At 42.7% G+C, this 20,816-nt stretch overlaps 1 protein-coding gene across 1 annotated transcript; it reads right to left on the bottom strand.

Moving 5' to 3' along the window:
- wnt7ba (wingless-type MMTV integration site family, member 7Ba) lies at nucleotides 1-15,739 on the bottom strand. Its single transcript, XM_021563341.3, has 4 exons — nucleotides 15,562-15,739; nucleotides 13,868-14,094; nucleotides 5,021-5,292; nucleotides 1-608 (listed from the first exon to the last, which is right to left on the bottom strand). Exons 1-4 carry the CDS (start codon nucleotides 15,642-15,644, stop codon nucleotides 129-131), a joined length of 1,062 nt encoding a protein of 353 aa, XP_021419016.3. The 5' UTR covers nucleotides 15,645-15,739; the 3' UTR covers nucleotides 1-128.
- Between the last annotated feature and the right edge of the window lie 5,077 nt (nucleotides 15,740-20,816).

Here is a 20,816-nt window from a genome sequence, read left to right as displayed (position 1 = left end):
TAAGTCCACGTCCTAGTACCCTTTTTTCCTTCCTTGTATCCTCTCTCATGGCCTTGCCTTGTCCCTTTTCCCAGCTCCGTCCTTCATCCCTCCGTCCCCCTCCATCCATCTGCTTGTCCATCCATCCTTTATTTGCAGGTGAACACCTCAGACTTCTCGCTGCACGTGTTACACTTCACAAAACAGCACCACTGGAACTTGCAGTTGCACTGCCACACGCGGGTATACTGGTGGGTGTTGTGGCCTCTACCACAACACATCAGATTGCAGCCGTCGGTATGGGGTGACGTGTAGTTACACAGCCTCCCCCGCGTCCCTGTGCTCCCTGTCGCCGTGTCCTCCTCGCAGTAGTTAGGAGACCTCTCCAGGTAGACCAGATCTGTGTCCGTGGGTTTCTGGTAGCCCCGCGCCTCCTTCAGCCGAAGGAAGGATGGTTGGCGGAGACGGGAGGCCCGGACCGGTTCGACTTGGACCGCCTCGCTGTAGCGCTCTTTCAGGATGTAGCCAATCTCCCGGAACTTGGGTAAGGTGATCCAGCAGGTCTTGGTGGTGCAGGAGCCTGACACGCCGTGACACTTACACTCCAACTTCATATGCTCCTCCAGAATCTGAGGGAGAGGAGAGAAGAGGGTTGGATACAAGGTTTGGAAAAGGTTGACATGACCCGAGGGTTAGATAAATGCTTTGAGTAAGAGTTGGCAAATCCCAAATGTTGAATAGTTGTGTGTAGGTAGCTTAACTACTTAATTCAAAGTGATGTGAATTGGAGATTTGTATGAAAGAGTTTAGGCCAGCCCACATATCCACAAATTGTATTTTCCATTCAACAGTTCTACAATACTTAGTCCATCAACTAAGGGCATCCCCTACAATATAGCCTAAAGTCCATATGGACTATATATTTCAAATCCACCAACTGGACAGTGATGCCAGCTATGTAAAAAAATAAAGTGAAAATAACTTATGGCTCAAGCCTCTACTCTCTTACTAACTAGACCTTTTTAAGGACCACAATGGACAGAATAAACGACCAGAACTCTTATGTAACCAGAACCTGTATAACGTTGTACTTGGTTTCATGTGCGATTTAAGTTTTGATGTCTTGCGGATATATTTAGCGGACACATTTGACAGATGACAGTTTACCATTTAGGGTTGAGTTATATAAACTCCTTTTTCAGGACCCTGTCTTTCAAAGATAATTCGTAAAAATCCAAATAACTTCACAGATCTTCATTGTAAAGGGTTTAAACACTGTTTCCCATGCTTGTTCAATGAACCATGAACAATTAATGAACGTGCACCTGTGGAACGGTCGTTAAGACACTAACAGCTTACAGACTGTAGGCAATTAAGGTTACAGTTATGAAAACTTAGGACACTAAAGAGGCCTTTCTACTGACTCTGAAAAACACCAAAAGAAAGATGCCCAGGGTCCCTGCTCATCTGCGTGAACATGCCTTAGACACCGAGGCATGAGGACTGCAGATGTGGCCAGGACAATAAATTGCAACTGGCCTATGAGACGCCTAAGACAGCACTACAGGGAGACAGGACGGACAGCTGATCATCCTCGCAGTGGCAGACCATGTGTAACAACACCTGCACAGGATCGGTACATCCGAACATCAAACCTGCGGGACAGGTACAGGATGGCAACAACAACTGCCCGAGTTATACCAATAACGCACAATCCCTCCATCATTGCGCAGACTAACCGCAATAGGCTGAGAGAGGCTGGACTTAGGGCTTGTAGGCCTGCTGTAAGGAAGGTCCTCACCAGACATCACCGGCAACAACGTCGTCTATGGGCACAAACCCACCGTCTCTGGACCAGACCGGACTGGCAAAAAGTGCTCTTCACTGATGAGTCACGGTTTTGTCTCACCAGGGGTGATGGTCGGATTCGCGTTTATCGTCGAAGGAATTAGCGTTACACCGAGGCCTGTACTCTGGAGAGGGATCAATTTTGAGGTGGAGGATCAGTCATGGTCTGGGGTGGTGTGTCACTGCATCTGAGTGAGCTTGTTGTCATTGCAGGCAATCTTAACGCTGTGCGATACAGGGAAGACATCCTCTTCCATCATTTGGTACCCTTCCTGTAGGCTCATCCTGACATGACCCTCCAGCATGACAATGCCACCAGCCATACTGCTCGTTCTGTGCGTGATTTCCTGCAAGACAGGAATGTCAGTGTTCTGCCATGGCCAGCGAAGAGCCCAGATCTCAATCCCATTGAGCACGTCTGGAACCTGTTGGATCGGAGGGTGAGGGCTAGGGCCATTCCCCCCAGGAATGTCCGGGAAGAGTGGTGTATCATCTCACAGCAAGAACTGGCAAATCTGGTGCAGTCCATGAGGAGGAGATGCACTGCAGTACTTAATACAGCTGGTGGCCACACCAGATACTGACTGTTACTTTTGATTTTGACCCCCCCTTTGTTCAGGGACACATTACTCCATTTCTGTTAGTCACATGTCTGCGGAACTTGTTCAGTTTATGTCTCAGTTGTTGAATCTTGTTATGTTCATACAAATATTTACACGTTAAGTTTGCTGAAAATAAACGCAGTTGACAGTTTTTAAAATTTTTAAATGTATTATTTTATTTTATTTCACCTTTATTTAACCAGGTAAGCTAGTTGAGAACAAGTTCTCATTTACAACTGCGACCTGGCCAAGATAAAGCCAAGCAGTGCAACACAAACAACAACACAGAGTTACACATGGAATAAACAAGCGTACAGTCAATAACACAATAGGGGGGAAAAGAAAGTCTATATATAGTGTGTGCAAATGGTGTGAGGAGGTAAGGCAATAAATAGGCCACGATAGTGAAGTAATTACAATTTAGCAAATTAACACTGTAGTGATAGATGAGCAGATGGTGATGTGCAAGTAGAAATACTGGTGTGCAAAAGAGCAGAAAACCAAATAAAACCAATATGGGGATGGGGTAGGTAGATTGGGTGGGCTATTTACAGATGGGCTGTGTACAGCTGCAGCGATCAGTTAGCTGATGTTTAAAGTTAGTGAGGGAAATATAAGTCTCCAGCTTCAGCGATTTTTGCAATTTGTTCCAGTCATTGGCAGCAGAGAACTGGAAGGAAAGGCAGCCAAAGGAGGTGTTGGCTTTGGGGATGACCAGTGAGATATACCTGCTGGAGCGCGTGCTACAGGTGGGTGTTGTTATTGTGACCAGTGAGCTGAGATAAGGCGTAGCTTTACCTAGCATAGACTTATGGATGACCTGGAGCCAGTGGGTCTGGCGACAAATATGTAGCAAGGGCCAGAATATGTAGCAAGGGCCAGAAACGTCCAGTGAGAGGACGTTTCTTTTTTTGCTGAGTTTAGTTGTGACCAAATCTGAAATGTTTATGTGTAGACTAATGTTCCCCAAAAAAGAATAGCAAATTCTAACACAAAGCAATATCTATCAGTGTTGACATTAGATGCATTGTCAATAGGAATTAAAAACTTCTGTGTGGCCAGTACTGTAGCCTACTAGCCTATCATGTACGAGTGTATCAAGCCTGTTGCACTTGATCTGCCTTGCTATCAAGTTAGGGGAATTGGCTCTTGATTAGGTTGGTTCAGTGTGTGCAGTGGTGCAGCAGCATGGTTTTGGGGGCTGCCAACGAGAGAGGAAGAGAGAGAGACTTTGCAATAATATCCTGCATCCTGACTTAATGCTCTGTATTTCAATGAATGGGACTGCAGGGTTATGGCAGGACTCCATTTGGCAGCCGGTTTGCCCGGCCTTGCGTTCCCTCCACTCACACACACACATACACGCAGGGGCGAGTTCACGCACACACCCACACATGGGCAGGCACACACGCATGTGCTCACACACACATTTTGAAACCTTCTGTTTTTAAACTAGTATAGCATAATTTAGCACAGCGATGCGGTCTCCTCTGAACTTATATTTACACTGAAAAAATATATAAATGCAACATGCAACAATTTCAAAGATTTTACTGCGTTACAGTTCATATAAGGAAATCAGTCAATTTAAATAAATTCCGTAGGCCCTAATCTATAGATTTTACATGACTGGGAATACAGATATGCATCTGTTGGTCACAGATACTTTTTAAAAAAAAGGTAGGGGCGTGGATCAGAAAACCAGAAAACCATCTTCTTCACATATAGTTGATCAGGCTGTTGATTGTTTCGTGTGGAATGTTATCCCACTCTTCAATGGCTGTGAGAAGTTGCTGGATATTGCTGGGAACTGGAACACGCTGTCATACACATCAATCCAGAGAAAACAAACGGGATTCATCCGTGAAGAGCACACTTCTCTAGCATGCCAATGGCCATCGAAGGTGAGCATTTGCCCAATGAAGTTGGTTATGGCGCCGAACTGCAGTCAGGTCATGACCCTGGTGAGGAAGACGAGCACACAGATGAACTTCCCTGAGACAGTTTCTGACAGTTTGTGCAGAAATTCTCTGGTTGTGCAAACCCACAGTTTCATCAGCTGTCCGGTTGGCTGGTCTCAGACGGTCCCGCAGGTGGAGAAGCCGGCTGTGGAGGTCGGTTGTGAGGCCAGTTGGACATACTGCCAAATTCTCTAAAACAACACATCCATGTTGTGTGACAAAACTGCACATTATAGAGTGGCCTTTTATTGTCCGCAGCACAAGGTGCACCTTTGTAATGATCATGCTGTTTAATCAGCTTCTTGATATGCCACACCTATCAGGTGGATGGATTATCGTGACGAATGAGAAATGCTCACTAACAGGGATGTGAACAAATCTCTGCACAAAATTTAAGAGAAATACACTTTTTGTGCGTATGGAACATTCCCGGGATCTTTCTAATTCACCTCATGAAACATGGGACGAACACTTTGCACGTTGCATTTAGATTTTTGTTCAGTATACTTTCCTGATTGAGTTGTATTATATTCTATTGTCTGATATTCTAGATCACTACAGAAACAACTACATGTTTGTTAGGTGTGTTAAAACCCCAGACAACAAGACAAGCAGTGTCAGTCACTTTACCTTTCGTCCTGCCTCATTATTATGCAAGTTCATTAGACGTCGGGCATTCTTCTTGATCTCTCGGGCATCCACGAAGCGTCTGGAGAACTCCACGCCGTACTTGATGTTGGCCGAGCAGCCTCCCCACTTCCAGCCCTCCTCCTGGTCATGGTAGCCCTGCTTCTCCCTGTCGCAGCCACACTGGCTCAGGTTACCCTGACTACACGCCGCTGTCACCGAATGTGCCACGCCAGCCGCCGTGATGGAATAGGTGAACGCCGCCTCTCGGCTACCTGGGGCGGAGAGAGAGGGAGAGAGCGGCAAAGAGTTATCTTGCACTAGTCCTAGGTGAGTTGTAGTGCATTACAGTACATAGTATGAGTTTGTGTTACAATACAGTATAGTATTTTATGCTGTGGCCTAATGAAAGGCTTGTGGCCCACTACAACAAAATTCATCCACACTTTACATTACTAGGTGACCTGACTGCAATTTGGCCTTTTACTAGTCTAATGTAATTAACCTGTAACAGGCTAATAAATACCTACCATTCCTTATTTGATAGTCTCTTTCTAACTGACTCTCGTCAGAGCCCTATTATTTTTAACAGGTGGGCTGGGTAAGACTCCACTGATAAAACCCCAAGTGACATCTGCTGGTTGACCACAGGAGCCTTACTGTATCTGTGTCTGTACAGCAGATACAGTAAAAATGACTGTATGTACTATAGTATTACTATAGTAGTATATGTACTATAGTATTATAGAGTATATATATACTGAACAAAAATATAAATGCAACATGCAACAATTAGAGTTACAGTTCATATAAGGAAATAGATGTCTGGTTAGTATGCAGGCCATTGAAGAACTGGGCGGCTGATGAATGGCACAATAAAGGCCCTCAGCATCTCGTCACGCTATCTCTGTGCATGGAAATTGCCATCAGTAAAATACAATTGTGTTCGTTGTCCATAGCTTATGTGTCACGGTTGTCGTGAGAATGGGACCACGGCGCAGCGGATGTTGAGTTCCACGTATTTATTTCAAAGTGAAACTTAAAGCAAAAACAATAAATCAATAAACGAACAATGAAACGTGACTATGTGGTGCACATGCACAAACACAAAACAACTTCCCACAAACACAGGTGGGAAAAATAGCTACTTAAATATGAACCCAATTAGAGCCAACGATTGATTACCAGCTGCCTCTAATTGGGAATCATACAAAACACCAACATAGAAAAATAAACTAGAACACAACATAGAAATATATAACTAGAATACCCCCTAGTCACGTGACATTATGCCTGCCCATACCGTAACCCCACAGCCACCATGGAGCACTCTGTTCACAACGGTGACCCAACAGGTCCACAGACGATGCAATCACCATGACACTGCACACTGCCCTATCCCATCTGGACAAGAGGAATACCTATGTAAGAATGCTATTCATTGACTACAGCTCAGCATTCAACACCATAGTACCCTCCAAGCTCATCATCAAGCTGGAGGCCCTGGGTCTCAACTCCGCCTTGTGCAATTGGGTCCTGGACTTTCTGACGGGCCGCCCCCAGGTGGTGAAGGTAGGAAACAACATCTCCCCTTCGCTGACTCTCAACACTGGGGCCCCACAAGGGTGGGTGTTCAGCCCCCTCCCGTACTTCCTGTTCACCCACGACTGGGTGGCCATGCACGCCTCCAACTCAAATTATCAAGTTTGCAGATGACACAACAGTAGTGGGCTTGATTACCAACAATGACAAGACAGCCTACAAGGAGGAGGTGAGGGCACTCTGAGTGTGGTGTCAGGAAAACAACCTCTCACTCAAAATGAACAAAACAAAGGAGATGATCGTGAACTTCAGGAAACAGCAGAGGGAGGATCCCCCTATCCACATCGAAGGAACAGCAGTGGAGAAGGTGGAATGTTTTCTGTACAGCACTTTGTGACATCAGCTGATCTAAGAAGGGCTTTATAAATAAATTGATTGATTAAGTTCTCTGCGTACACATCACAGACTAACTGAAATGGTCCACCCACACAGACAGTGTGGTAAAGAAGGCACAACAGCGCCTCTTCAACCTCAAGAGGCTGAAGAAATTTGGCTTGTCACCCAAAACCCTAACAAACTGGTATGGCAACTGCACCGCCCTCAATCGCAAGGCTCTTCAGAGGGTGGTGCTAACTCAGAGAGGCTGCTGCCTGCATTGAGACCCAATCACTGGCCACTTTAATAAATGGATCAATAGTCACTTTAAATAATGCCACTTTAATAATGTTATATACATTACTCACATCATATGTATATAGTGTATTTTATACCATCTATTGCACCTTGCCTATGCCGCTCGGCCATCGCTCATCCATATATTTCTATGTACATATTCTCATTCATCGCTTTAGATTTGTGTGTATTAGGTAGTTGTTGTGAAATTCTTAGATTACTTGTTAGATATTACTGCACTGTCGGAAATAGAAGCACAAGCATTTCGCTACACTCGGATTAACATCTGCTCACTGTGTGTATGTGACCAATACAATACAATTTTATTTGATTTTGATTTGACATCAGCAAACTGCTCGCCCAAACTACGCCATACACGTGGTTTGCGGTTGTGAGGCCAGTTGGACGTACTGCCAAATTCTCTAAAATGACATTTGAGGCGGCTTATGGTAGAGAAATTAACATTCAATTCTCTGCCAACAGCTCTGGTGGACATTCCTGCAGTCAGCATGCCAATTGGACGCTCATCTGTGGCATTGTGTTCTGTGACAAAACTGCACATTTTAGAGTGGCATTGTATTGTCCCCAGCACAAGGTGCACCTGTGTAATGATCTTGTTGTTTAATCAGCTTCTTGATATGCCACACCTGTCAGGTGGATGGATTATCTTGGCAAAAGAGAAAATGCTCATTAACAGGGATGTAAACAAATTTGTGCACAAAATTTGAGAGAAATAATATTTTTAGCATTTGGAAAATTTCTGGGATGTTTTATTTCAGCTCATGAAACATGGGACCAACACTTTAAATGTTATGTTTATAGTTTTGTTCAGTGTAAATTACCCTATCTATAAGTGCACTTAATGTGTGCCAGTTGGTTTCTGCTTCAGCCAACACATTTGTTATTCTATAGCTGACAATGTAGCGTTATTGAACTCACTACCTTCACTCTAGACAAGTTGTTTATGGATGTAATGTAACGTCTTGTAAATGATTTATAAGATGTTAATAAACACACAAATCCGCTTAAAGATGCTCGATAAATGTTAAGTGAACATTACTCATATTGTTTTTGTAGCTGGTGGTGGTAACTTATCATGGGTTATAGACCCACAACCACATGATACATCCTCACATCTGCTGTACCATTGATCATTCTGTCAAACTACACCATCAAAGCAACGCTAAATACCCGTAAGAGACTTTCAAATGACCCGCTTTCCGTTTCAGAACAAACACATTCACAATTACAGCATGGAAAGGAAATGAATTACTGTACAGTTGAAGTCGAAGTGTACATACGCTTCAGCCAAATACATTTAAACTAAGTTTTTCACAATTCCTGACATTTAATCCAAGTAAAAATCCACTGTTTTAGGTCAGTTAGGATCACCACTTTTTTTTAAGAATGTGAAATGTCAGAATCATAGTAGAAATAATTATTTATTTCAGATTTGATTTATTCCATCAAATTCCCAGTGGGTCATAAGTTTACATACAATGCTAACATAGTATTTGGTAGCATTGCCTTTAAATCAAGCTTTTCATAATAAATTGGGTGAATTTTGGCCCATTCCTCCTGACAAAGATGGTGTAACTCAGTCAAGTTTGTAGGCCTCCTTGCTCGCACACGCTTTTTCAGTTCTGCCCACAAATGTTCTATAGGATTGAAGTCAGGGCTTTGTGATGGTCACTCCAATACCTTGACTTTGTTGTCCACAACTTTGGAAGCATGCTTGGGTGATTAATCATTTGGAAGACCCATTTGCGACCAAGCTTTAACTTCCTGACTGATGTCTTGAGATGTTGCTTCAATATAGCCACATAATGTTTATTCTTCATGATGCCATCTAATTTTTGAAGTGCACCAGTCCCTCCTGCAGCAAAGCACCCCCACAACATGATGCTGCCACCCCCGTGCTTCACGGTTGGGATGGTGTTCTTTGGCTTGCAAGCCTCCCTCTTTTTCCTCCTAACATAACAATGGGCATTATGGCCAAACAGTTCTGTTCAGTTCATTTCTCCAAAAAGTACGATCTTTGTCCCCATGCGTAGTCTGGCTTTTTTATGGCGGTTTTGGAGCAGTGGCTTCTTCCTTGCTTAGCAGCCTTTCAGGTTATGTCGATATAGGACTCGTTTTACTGTGGATGTAGATACTTTTGTACCTGTTTCCTCCAGCATCTTCACGAGGTCCTTTGCTGTTGTTCTGGGATTGATTTGCACTTTTCATCACTAAAGCACGTTCATCTCTAGGAGACAGAAGGCGTCTCCTTTCTGAGCGGTATGAAGGCGGCGTGGTCCCATGGTATTTATACTTGCGTGCTATTGTTTGTACAGATTAATGTGGTACCTTCCTGGTGTTTGGAAATTGCTCCCAAGGATGAACCAGACTTGTGGAGGTCTGCATTTCTTTTCTGTGGTCTTGGCTGATTTCTTTTGATTTTCCCATGATGTCAAGCAAAGAGACAGTGCGTTTGAAGGTAGCTCTTGAAATACATCGACAGGTACAACTCCAATTGACTCAAATTATGTCAATTAGCCTATCAGAAGCTTCTAAAGCCATGACATCATTTTCTGGAAATTTCCAAGTTGTTTAAAGGCACAGTCAATTTAGTGTATGTCAATGTCTGACCCACTGGAATTGAATTATAAGTGAATTATAAGTGAAATAATCTGTCTGTAAACAATTGTTGGAAAAATTATTTGTGTCGTGCACAAAGCAGATGTCCTAACCGACTTGTCAAAACTATAGTTTGTTAACAAGAAATTTGTGGAGTGGTTGAAAAATGAGTTTTAATGACTCCAACCTACAGTGCCTTGCGAAAGTATTCGGCCCCCTTGAACTTTGCGACCTTTTGCCACATTTCAGCCTTCAAACATAAAGATATAAAACTGTATTTTTCTGTGAAGAATCAACAACAAGTGGGACACAATCATGAAGTGGAACGACATTTATTGGATATTTCTAACTTTTTTAACAAATCGAAAACTGAAAAATTGGGCGTGCAAAATTATTCAGCCCCCTTAAGTTAATACTTTGTAGCGCCACCTTTTGCTACGATTACAGCTGTAAGTCGCTTGGGGTATGTCTCTATCAGTTTTGCACATCGAGAGACTGAAATTTTTTCCCATTCCTCCTTGCAAAACAGCTCGAGCTCAGTGAGGTTGGATGGAGAGCATTTGTGAACAGCAGTTTTCAGTTCTTTCCACAGATTCTCGATTGGATTCAGGTCTGGACTTTGACTTGGCCATTCTAACACCTGGATATGTTTATTTTTGAACCATTCCATTGTAGATTTTGCTTTATGTTTTGGATCATTGTCTTGTTGGAAGACAAATCTCCGTCCCAGTCTCAGGTCTTTTGCAGACTCCATCAGGTTTTCTTCCAGAATGGTCCTGTATTTGGCTCCATCCATCTTCCCATCAATTTTAACCATCTTCCCTGTCCCTGCTGAAGAAAAGCAGGCCCAAACCATGATGCTGCTACCACCATGTTTGACAGTGGGGATGGTGTGTTCAGGGTGATGAGCTGTGTTGCTTTTACGCCAAACATAATGTTTTGCATTGTTTCCAAAAAGTTCAATTTTGGTTTCATCTGACCAGAGCACCTTCTTCCACATGTTTGATGTGTCTCCCAGGTGGCTTGTGGCAAACTTTAAACAACACTTTTTATGGATATCTTTAAGAAATGGCTTTCTTCTTGCCACTCTTCCATAAAGGCCAGATTTGTGCAATATACGACTGATTGTTGTCCTATGGACAGAGTCTCCCACCTCAGCTGTAGATCTCTGCAGTTCATCCAGAGTGATCATGGGCCTCTTGGCTGCATCTCTGATCAGTCTTCTCCTTGTATGAGCTGAAAGTTTAGAGGGACGGCCAGGTCTTGGTAGATTTGCAGTGGTCTGATACTCCTTCCATTTCAATATTATCGCTTGCACAGTGCTCCTTGGGATGTTTAAAGCTTGGGAAATCTTTTTGTATCTAAATCCGGCTTTAAACTTCTTCACAACAGTATCTCGGACCTGCCTGGTGTGTTCCTTGTTCTTCATGATGCTCTCTGCGCTTTTAACGGACCTCTGAGACTATCACAGTGCAGGTGCATTTATACGGAGACTTGATTACACACAGGTGGATTGTACTTATCATCATTAGTCATTTAGGTCAACATTGGATCATTCAGAGATCCTTGCTGCACTGAAAGTAAAGGGGCTGAATAATTTTGCACGCCCAATTTTTCAGTTTTTCATTTGTTAAAAAAGTTTGAAATATCCAATAAATGTCGTTCCACTTCATGATTGTGTCCCACTTGTTGTTGATTCTTCACAAAAAAATACAGTTTTATATCTTTATGTTTGAAGCCTGAAATGTGGCAAAAGGTCGCAAAGTTCAAGGGGGCCGAATACTTTCGCAAGGCACTGTAAGTGTATGTAAACTTCCCACTTCAACTGTAACATTACTAGTGCGTTGTCCTTGTAATAGGATATTTCTCGCCTCAATCAAGATACTATGTTGGGTTCCATTCTCCTCAACAACCTGAGTATTAATGCATGGTGTCTAGCGGAAGGCAATGGGTTGGCTTCTCTCCAACCTGACAAACTCACTCGTAGCTCTCCCATTAGCTCTGTGGCTCACTGATCCATAACTTTAAACAAACTCTGAAGTCTTCTCTCATCAGTCTGAACCAGGGAAACTGACCTTTCAGTAAATGTAGAATAGTGAAGGTTTTCCTCGAGCTGCCAAATGTCGTCCCCAGCATATAAAATGTGTTTTGATTGTAGAGTAATACATGCTTGGTTCCATTGTTGTGGGTATTTTAACTGCTGTAGCTGACCTTGATTAGTGGTCAAGACAGAAACTCCGGTCTCACTCAATAGTTATGGTGTATATTCCCTGTCCTTGCAGGTCAATCAGATTAAGTGTTTGAAGAGGAACTTCTTGACACCTGTGATGCCTTTACATATGCATGAACTCGAATGGATCAACTGACCATAGGATGAGCCTGTCCCCAGGCCCTGTGAATGACAAATCCAACATTTAATCACTACCAACAACAACCCAAGAGGTGAGTCCTACCATAACTTCCCAGTAGATCGACAGAGTTCTTGCCATATCAATCTCTCCCAACACATACAGTCAGTAGAGGGACAAGCTGATTGTCCCTATTAGCCACCTAACACACCATAACCCTAACACACCCTAACACACCACGGTGAACAGAGGAATAGATAGATCCTTTCCTCTAACAAAACAACTAAATGAATCCTCGATCCAGCAGTCCGCCTGTCTGTGAGAGAAGTGATTGTTTCCAGAGCTGTTGGATTAAACACAGTTCCCAAACCACAGTGAGACCGCAACAAAACATTTCTGACTGATAGACAACTTATATAAGAGAGCCCGTATTAAGACCAATACCACTGGTGTGCTGTGGGAAATTAAAAAAATAGGGGAATGCTGACTAAAACCAGATCAGAGTGATGTTTAGAGATTATGAGTATAGATAGTTAGGAGAGGTTGCACTTCTAAGGACATTGTGGTTCATTTTCACACAATAATTATTATAGATCTACTGTATTTAGGACAGTCAAGCCCAGAAGCAGGACAGACTTCTACACAATGAGGTCACATGTAGGACTGACTGTTGTAGGATTGAAACCCCTTCAGGACACTAGCAACACGGCTTCAAGTTTCAATTGTTCCCGTATGCCTAATATTATGGAGTAAAAGTACGGTATTCACTGTGGTTATTGAAGGAGGATGATGGTGAAAGAATAATATTCTCACTGGAAGATTTCACTGAAGTAGTTTCACTAACCATAGAGCTTCACTCTTCATTCTAATGAAGAGGAGGTCTAGTTTGTGAACCTCTCATTGTTGCTTCTATTGCAGGAGTAGCACCACACACACTACAACAACCAAATTGGCCATGATGATAGCTATCGCTCCCACCTTCACCAACTTGTATTGCCCTGAACTGACTACCATAACCTCTCCTGTAACCAGTGCCCTGGTCTGAACATAGCCACTGGGAAGAAAAAGGAAGTTCAACAGAAACAACTTTAATTGAACTTTCATTTTCCTTTAAGAGTGGCTGATCAGATTGTTTTTTTTATATATCCAGCTTACGCTTTGTGTCATGCACCTTGGACTGCATTGGTTGGACTGTGAGTTAGGTGCTAGTCACTGACAGTAGACCTATACGTTTTCATCAGGGCACAGGAAAAGCCAGTGACTTCTCATTCTGCCCAGTTAGCACAATCAGATGCTCACCTCTCACCAATGCTTGGTCTGGTGGGCATTCTGATGCAATCACGGCATCATCATCATAAACTATTATTATATCCTTCTCAGTGTGGAGCGGCCACACTGTAGAGAATGTAGAATAGAAATGAAGTACGACCCACAACATTGCGGGTCCTACTTCATCTATACAGGGTGATTTCCCAGACACAGATTAAGCCTAGTCCTGGACTAAAAAGCAAGCTCAATGGGCAATCTCCATCAATTTTTATTTATTTTTTTTGTCCAGGAATAGGGTTAATCTGCTTCAGGGAAACTGTCCCTACAAGTTTTCTTCAGCCCAGCACCCCCTAACAAGTTATGTGCATTTGACTAGACTAATTGCAGCAGGTAGACTGACCTACTCTCAGCTCTTGTCCGAAGACGGTCCTCTCGCCCAGGGCGGAGCAGTTCCAGCGGCCATAGCGGAACTGGTACTGGCACTCATTGATGCCCTGCTGGGCACCCTCACCGATGACGATGATGGCATCCGGGCGGCTCTGGCAGAGTGCGCGCTGTCTAGGGGCTAGCCCAGGGATCTTGTTGCAGATGATGTTAGCGCCCAAAGCTACCACCGAGGACAGCGCCCTATGGGAGAGGGGAGGGGAGAGAGAGGGAGATAGTTAATCATCAAGACATGGAGTTGGCAGGGCAGAGTCGGTGTGGCACGGACTGTAGCTACAGATTCTACAGGTCCCCCCATGGGCAACAGTGTTCAGTCAGGTTTTGGTTTGGCTCGCAGGTAGTTTCGCTACCAATCTAGATAGAGCACTTAAGACACACAGCTGATTTAAGACACACTCCTGGTTCGAGACAAGCAGGTCACTGAGATTGTTTATTGTGACCTTATACATCTGAGTCAGTTAGGAACGACCCTGCTCCACCGCCCTCTTACAAAAAGAGAAAGGGATGGGGAGCGTGACTCGCGTGGCTTGCCGTAACCCTGAAAATGAGCCGAATCACAGTACTGGGCCAATATCTCTATTGTATTTGCCAATAACTTCTGGTTTACACTTGATTGATTATGTTTTGAGACTGACAAATAAACATGTTAAATACTAACTTCAGATAAACAAGCAAAACCTGCAACTTGACCCTCATAAATTTTAAAGGATTCATTGAATCAGGTTTTAAAATGCACAAAAGCAGACAATGGTTAGCCGATGAAGAACAGACAACAAACCAACTCTGACTAATAGCCGTTTATTTCCACATTTTAACTAAAGCCATGAACCTCAACAATGACTGTTTTAGGTATTGGTCAGGTCTGTCTGTACAAGTATGAGACATATCTGTGCAGTAATCATTCGTTCTGTGAGGGCCTGGGTCTTTTAATGTAATAAGAAATAACCAGTTGTGCAGTCTTACTGTCTACAGAACACAGGATGTCATCCAGCGATGTTGCTCTTTTCCATATGTTGCTTTACAAAAATAGCGTGCCTGGAACATGGTCATGATGCAATGCGCAAATCCTACGAGTCAGGTAAACTCATCAATGTAGTTATTGAACACTGTGAATATAACATAAGTCATTTATAAATCCATCAAAATATTGATTTAATTTAATTTGTCAGTTTGGGAAGTTGGAGCAGCTCTCCATTGACTGTACCACGTTTAGGCTAGTTGGAAAATACATTTAGTCAAATAACGTTTAAATTAAGCTATTCAACAGACATGTTAAATGCTCATTAAACGTTTTTATTCTTGTTAAGTGGTTTTCTTGTAGGTTTTGTTATTAATATTCTATTTTCAGTCACAAAACCAAACAGATATTTGTTGTTTAATGTAAAGGCCAATACCATCCCAGTATTTTACAATAGGCTATTATATAAGTTCCAATAGCTTATTTGAGTTGATCATTTTATAGTGAAATTGCATTATACACTACACATACTTTTCACTTTCACGTGCGTAAATGTCCTAATCAACAAATTAATTAAATTAGTGTATAATAGAGATTCAATATGCAAAGAGATCTTACAAATGCACACCATCACATGGCTCTCTCTACAAGCACCTGTTGGAGAGAAGGGTAAAAAGCACGTGCCAACCTACAGGTAGCTACCGCTGGTGAGGATGAGGAAGATCTGGGGATAGTAGACGGACAGCAGCGCACTGCGGGACGAGACAATGAGCATGGTGTCATTGAACACAACGACCGCTGCTTGCTTTAGTGAGGGGGAAAAAATGAAATTAGCTAGATAATTCCTGTAGAAGATAAATAGTCCTGGGTGTTCGTATCAAAAAAATCTCTGTTCCCTTCTTTGGGTCAGTCGGCGGAGCGTTGGTGCTATGCAGCTCCAAGCCCCCCGGTAGTAGCGTTGGCTTCGGGTGCGGAGACTGGACGGGTCATCTCTTGGCGGCAGTGGTGTGAATGTGGTTGTCCTCCTGGACTGATGGGGTGGATTTTAGATTCCGGGACAACAGGGATGTGCCGCTTTCGCCTCCCAAGAGACACTGTTTTATCATTTGCAGAGGGAGACACAGTGGAGGGAGTATGACAGTGCTAAACCGCCCACCCCCTGTTAAAACCAAACGGGACAACAGTAGAGAGACGAGACTTCTACTATTTAGCTCCCAAATATTTTTTTTCATTCAATCAATGAATCCATGTGATCAATACTGTCTTAAAAATCTGTGCTTTATGCATTTATATTATTGGTATTATGGTGTTAGGTAGGATACAGATATTTCTGGACATTATGTCTTCAACAGGTCTCATTGAATTATGTTCCATTCAGTAAAAGGCTCGCGTAAAAACAATTGTAAAACCATCAATTGCTTGTGAAGGCATGCATGACAGGTCCTGTTCATTTCAACTGATAAAAGAGACACCATAACATTGGTTGTTGTGGAAACAGGTAGGACATACATGGGGTGACACACCATATAACCACTCAATCCCTAAAAATCAACTATAGAAATAATGTAGGATACTTTCAGGACACAATTAATTATCTTGCTCTCTCAATGATCTTTAGATCTCGAAGATACCCTCATGTGGTTGAAAGGTAGAATGCATTTGCCATCACTGTCAACTTGAAGGAGGTCAAATAGTTGTGATCTTGAACACATCACACTGCAGAAAGAAGCTATTATTTAATACTTTTTCTTAGTATTAATCTTGTCAGGAATCACTTACTAGTTCATGAAGACAAAACTGTATCTAAGCTCTGAGTGATTCTTCTCAAACAGGCCCATGTTTTAACCACATGTTTAAAACTTCCAAGACATGCAAATAAAACCACCAAAAGCACTCTAGAATATCAGATGGGAATGAGAAACAAAGAAAGACATATTTACAGTCTTCCCTTTAAAGATGTTCCATGCAAATAACAGCTTGTTTGCCTAGAAACTTAGTGTGAGTAAAATATCTCAGTGGGTGGGGATGGTGCTGTTTAGTTTCAAACAACCTTCAAAGCATGTTTTACAAGGATACTTCTCTCATGGGATGATAACTGAGGGCAAAGTACGCCCATGTTGTCTCTTCTCTCTCCTTTTCGGGGGTGTCGTGTCATGTTAGTGAAGTGTTGTGTTGAAGACATCCTCTGACTGTTGTGCTCTTCATCTTGGTCTGCTAGCACAGATTGGACCAGCTGAGCACTGAGCAGTCATTCAAGTATGAAAGGCATGCTTTGTTTCAATCAATAAAAGAAAACATGAAGAGAAATATCTCACATTCTTTATTCAGATCAGATCAGAAAAGCCACTACAAGCTGAGACTACTATCTGTGTAACCGCAGACTCAGATTCACCCATTTTAAGAGCCAGGCAAGGCAAACCACAACCCCAGTGTTTCCCCACTCCTCCAGTACCCCAACAGCACACCTGATTCAACATGTCAACGTATCATCAAGCCCTCAATGAGTTGAACCAGGTGTTTTTGTCTGTGGCTACAACAAAAATGTGTGCTGTTGGGGGTACTCAAAGGACCGGAGTTCGGAACCACTGCACTACACCCTTCCTAATAAAACCTATTTGCCAACCTCTTGGTCACAGACTATCTGCGGCCACAAAGACTCAGATTCACCCTGTCTAAAACCTCTCTGCCAACAAACCACCTTAGAGTTAGATAGAATTCTCTAGCTGATAACACCTCAATCCAGGCTTTCATATCTTTCATTTCAACAAAGCCCCTGTCAGTAAAACACAACTTGTGTCCTACTTCTGATTCCAGCGGACATCTCACAGATAACTTTGTTGGCTTTCTGATCAGGGCCCGCACAAAGCACAGCAGACCAAGTGTGCATCTCAAATGGCACCCTGTTGCCTATTTAGTGCACTACTTTTGACCATGCCCTTGTCAAAATTAGTGCACTAAATAGGGTATAGGGTACCATTTGAGACATACACAGAGTATCTGGAACTTTCTCTCTGACAGTTTTGTATAATCCTCCAAAAGGCCTTGGCTGCATCTCAAATTGCACCCTGTTCCCTATATAGTGCACTACTTATGACCAGGACCCATATGACTCTGGTAAAAAGTAGTGCACTATATAGGGAATAGGGTGCCATTTAGGATGTACCCCTTGTTAGTGTATTTGACCACTGTGTCTAAAGCCAAGACAGCACTTAAGCAGTGCACTCGCTGTTTCAACTGGTCTGGACAATGGTATCTGTTTCTTATCATGTTTTTACATAGTAATGGAGGGAGGGGGAGAAATGAAAGGGATTCGAATCATTTTGGTTTCCAACCACGGGGAAAACTTCACAGAATAATGTAAGTTGTCTTTAATATGTGAATCCATCCCCAGAGAGAAAGGATTGAGAACTTCTGCTTGGTGCAAGATGGCCTCCTCTGTCCTCTCTTAGAACTTGACCCAAGGGCAGGGATAGTGACAGTCAGGTAGGATATCATGGGAGAATCTCAATTGCATACTCCTCATGTCCTTTCTCCTCGCCTCCTTCTCAAAACCCATTGCAGGAGAAGGTCAGAGGAAGGGACCTCACCTCTGGCTTTTGTGAGGAGTGTGCAATTGAGATTCTCCCCATGTCCCTGTTGCCATGTATATTCATCTATCTTTTGGCATTTCACATGTGGAGTCCCCTGAAATTGAAATGGGGTCCCCTGAGAAAATCTGTAATTTTACCAAACAAATTAATTACTTTTTTCTCTTCAAATGGGTATATAATGCAACCTTTTAGTGTCAACTAAGAACCCCTTACGCTATAAGAATGTGCTTTCATGTCATTATTATGTGTCTGGAAAGCCGGCACAGCATTAACTAGGGGATATCATGTTGGGACCCCTGGATATTCCAGTGCCAATTTAAGGTGCAGTAAACGTTTGGTAACCTCTGAACTAGGACATCCTGCATGTGTAAATCAGGAATCCACCCCGGTTTCATCAAATAACTTTTACACATTTGTTTCTGATACCCCCATGTCCCCTAAAATAGAGAACCAAATAGCCACATGGTTATCATATATGTTAAGGTAGTAGATATCATAGAACAATTGCTAAGACTTTTATGGGTTAAAAGTTTAGTGCCATAAAGGGTTTCTGTCTGGTACCACTCCAAATATCACTTGACTTTCATCCTATTCATCCCAAACAGATGTCGACACTATACAGTGTAGGAAAAGATAATAAGACCAACCAGCACATTTAAGTAATCTCAACTCATCCTTATCAGATGGCTTGGCTGTTATCCTTTACAAAACAGCAGAGGCATTTATCACCAGTAACATGCTTGGACAAACACATGGCACCACTAATCATTCATGTAAAAGGAAAAAGCATAAACTAACCGTCAGGAATCTGTGGAGAAAATGTGTATTCTCACCTCTGCTCCTCTGAGATTGTATGATACACACACACGCACGCACACACACACGCACACACGCACGCACACACGCACACACGCACACACGTACACACGCACACGCACACACACACACACACACACACACACACACACACACACACACACACACACACACACACACACACACACACACACACACACACACACACACACACACACACACACAGTATGGGTGATGAAAAGTAAACAAACCCATGGGGAGTATTTACAATAAAGCCTAGTGGATTTAAAAAATATATATATATATTTTATTTTATTGAATATCCAAAACATACAATATACTTGCAGTGAAGCCGCTCACCAACTACACCACAGCAGTCATCCAACAGACTCCCATTCAGAGCGACACACAGAAGAAGCATAAAGGGTCAACACCATGCCCAAGGGCACGTCGACAGATGTTCCACAATGCCAAAAACAGGGACCCCAACCCTCCAAGATCCCCCCACAGTTCCCCAAGAGCTGCCCCTCAACCATCTGAGACCCCCCCCCCCCCCCCCCCCAAGACCCCCCCCCCCCCCCCCCCCAAGACCCCCCCCCCCCCAACGCACCAACAACCAAAAAAATTAACTACAAATAAAGAGACAGAGGAAAAAGGAAAACAAGGTCACCAAGGACAACTAAAATCATAACAGCAAGCCCAACTGTATATGTTTGTGTGCATGTCTGGCACTATTTACATGTGTGTGTGTCCATGTATGTGTGCATTTGAATGAGAGTGTGTGTATATGCATGTGTACAAATACCTGTACAGCATCAGCCTCAGGAAACCTGCATTAGTTGTAAAAACTGCCCCTCAGTGTCATTCAAATGCACTTTTTATTATGTTTTATTTTGACTTTATTTGTTATACTTTTATCTTTGACCATCATTCTATCCCCCTCTCAGCAACTCCACTACCACTTGTCTCCAATTCCACATCCCAACCCTCAGCTTCCCTCAGCCCATCCCAACTATCTCTGCTGGCCACCCTCTTCGGATTTCTTCGCAACATAAGTTGTGGGGTCACTTAGAAATATCCTTGTTTTTGAAAGAAAAGCACATTTTTTGTCCATTAAAATAACATCAAATTAATCAGAAATACAGTGCTAAGATTGTTCATGTTGTAAATGACTATTGTATCTGGTGTTTTGAAGGATGATGTATGATGAAGTGAGTTGCCCCCAGAAACTGATCTAAGGTCAGTTTTGAATTTCTGCCCCCTTGTAATTTTTACCAATAGAGGGAGACAATAACCTGAAGAATGGCTGAGCTCAGATGATATAGCCTAAACTTCCACATTTAGCTTCTCCCTTATCTCTACCCCATATGTATTGTCATTGTTTTCACTTATGTTTCAACTTTCATATTTTATTGTTGATTTTATTAATGTAGTACCCATGAATTTCAGTATATTCCACATTAAAATAGATATGTATTTATTCTTGTCAAGTTCTACATTGTCTGCTTTGTGTGTGATGCCAATGAAGTTCTGGATTGTCT

This window comes from Oncorhynchus mykiss, chromosome 15 (genome assembly GCF_057628025.1).
Source record: "Oncorhynchus mykiss isolate SJ-2025 chromosome 15, ASM5762802v1, whole genome shotgun sequence".
Classification (NCBI taxonomy): domain Eukaryota; kingdom Metazoa; phylum Chordata; class Actinopteri; order Salmoniformes; family Salmonidae; genus Oncorhynchus; species Oncorhynchus mykiss.
This window is presented reverse-complemented; position numbering and strand designations above follow the sequence as displayed.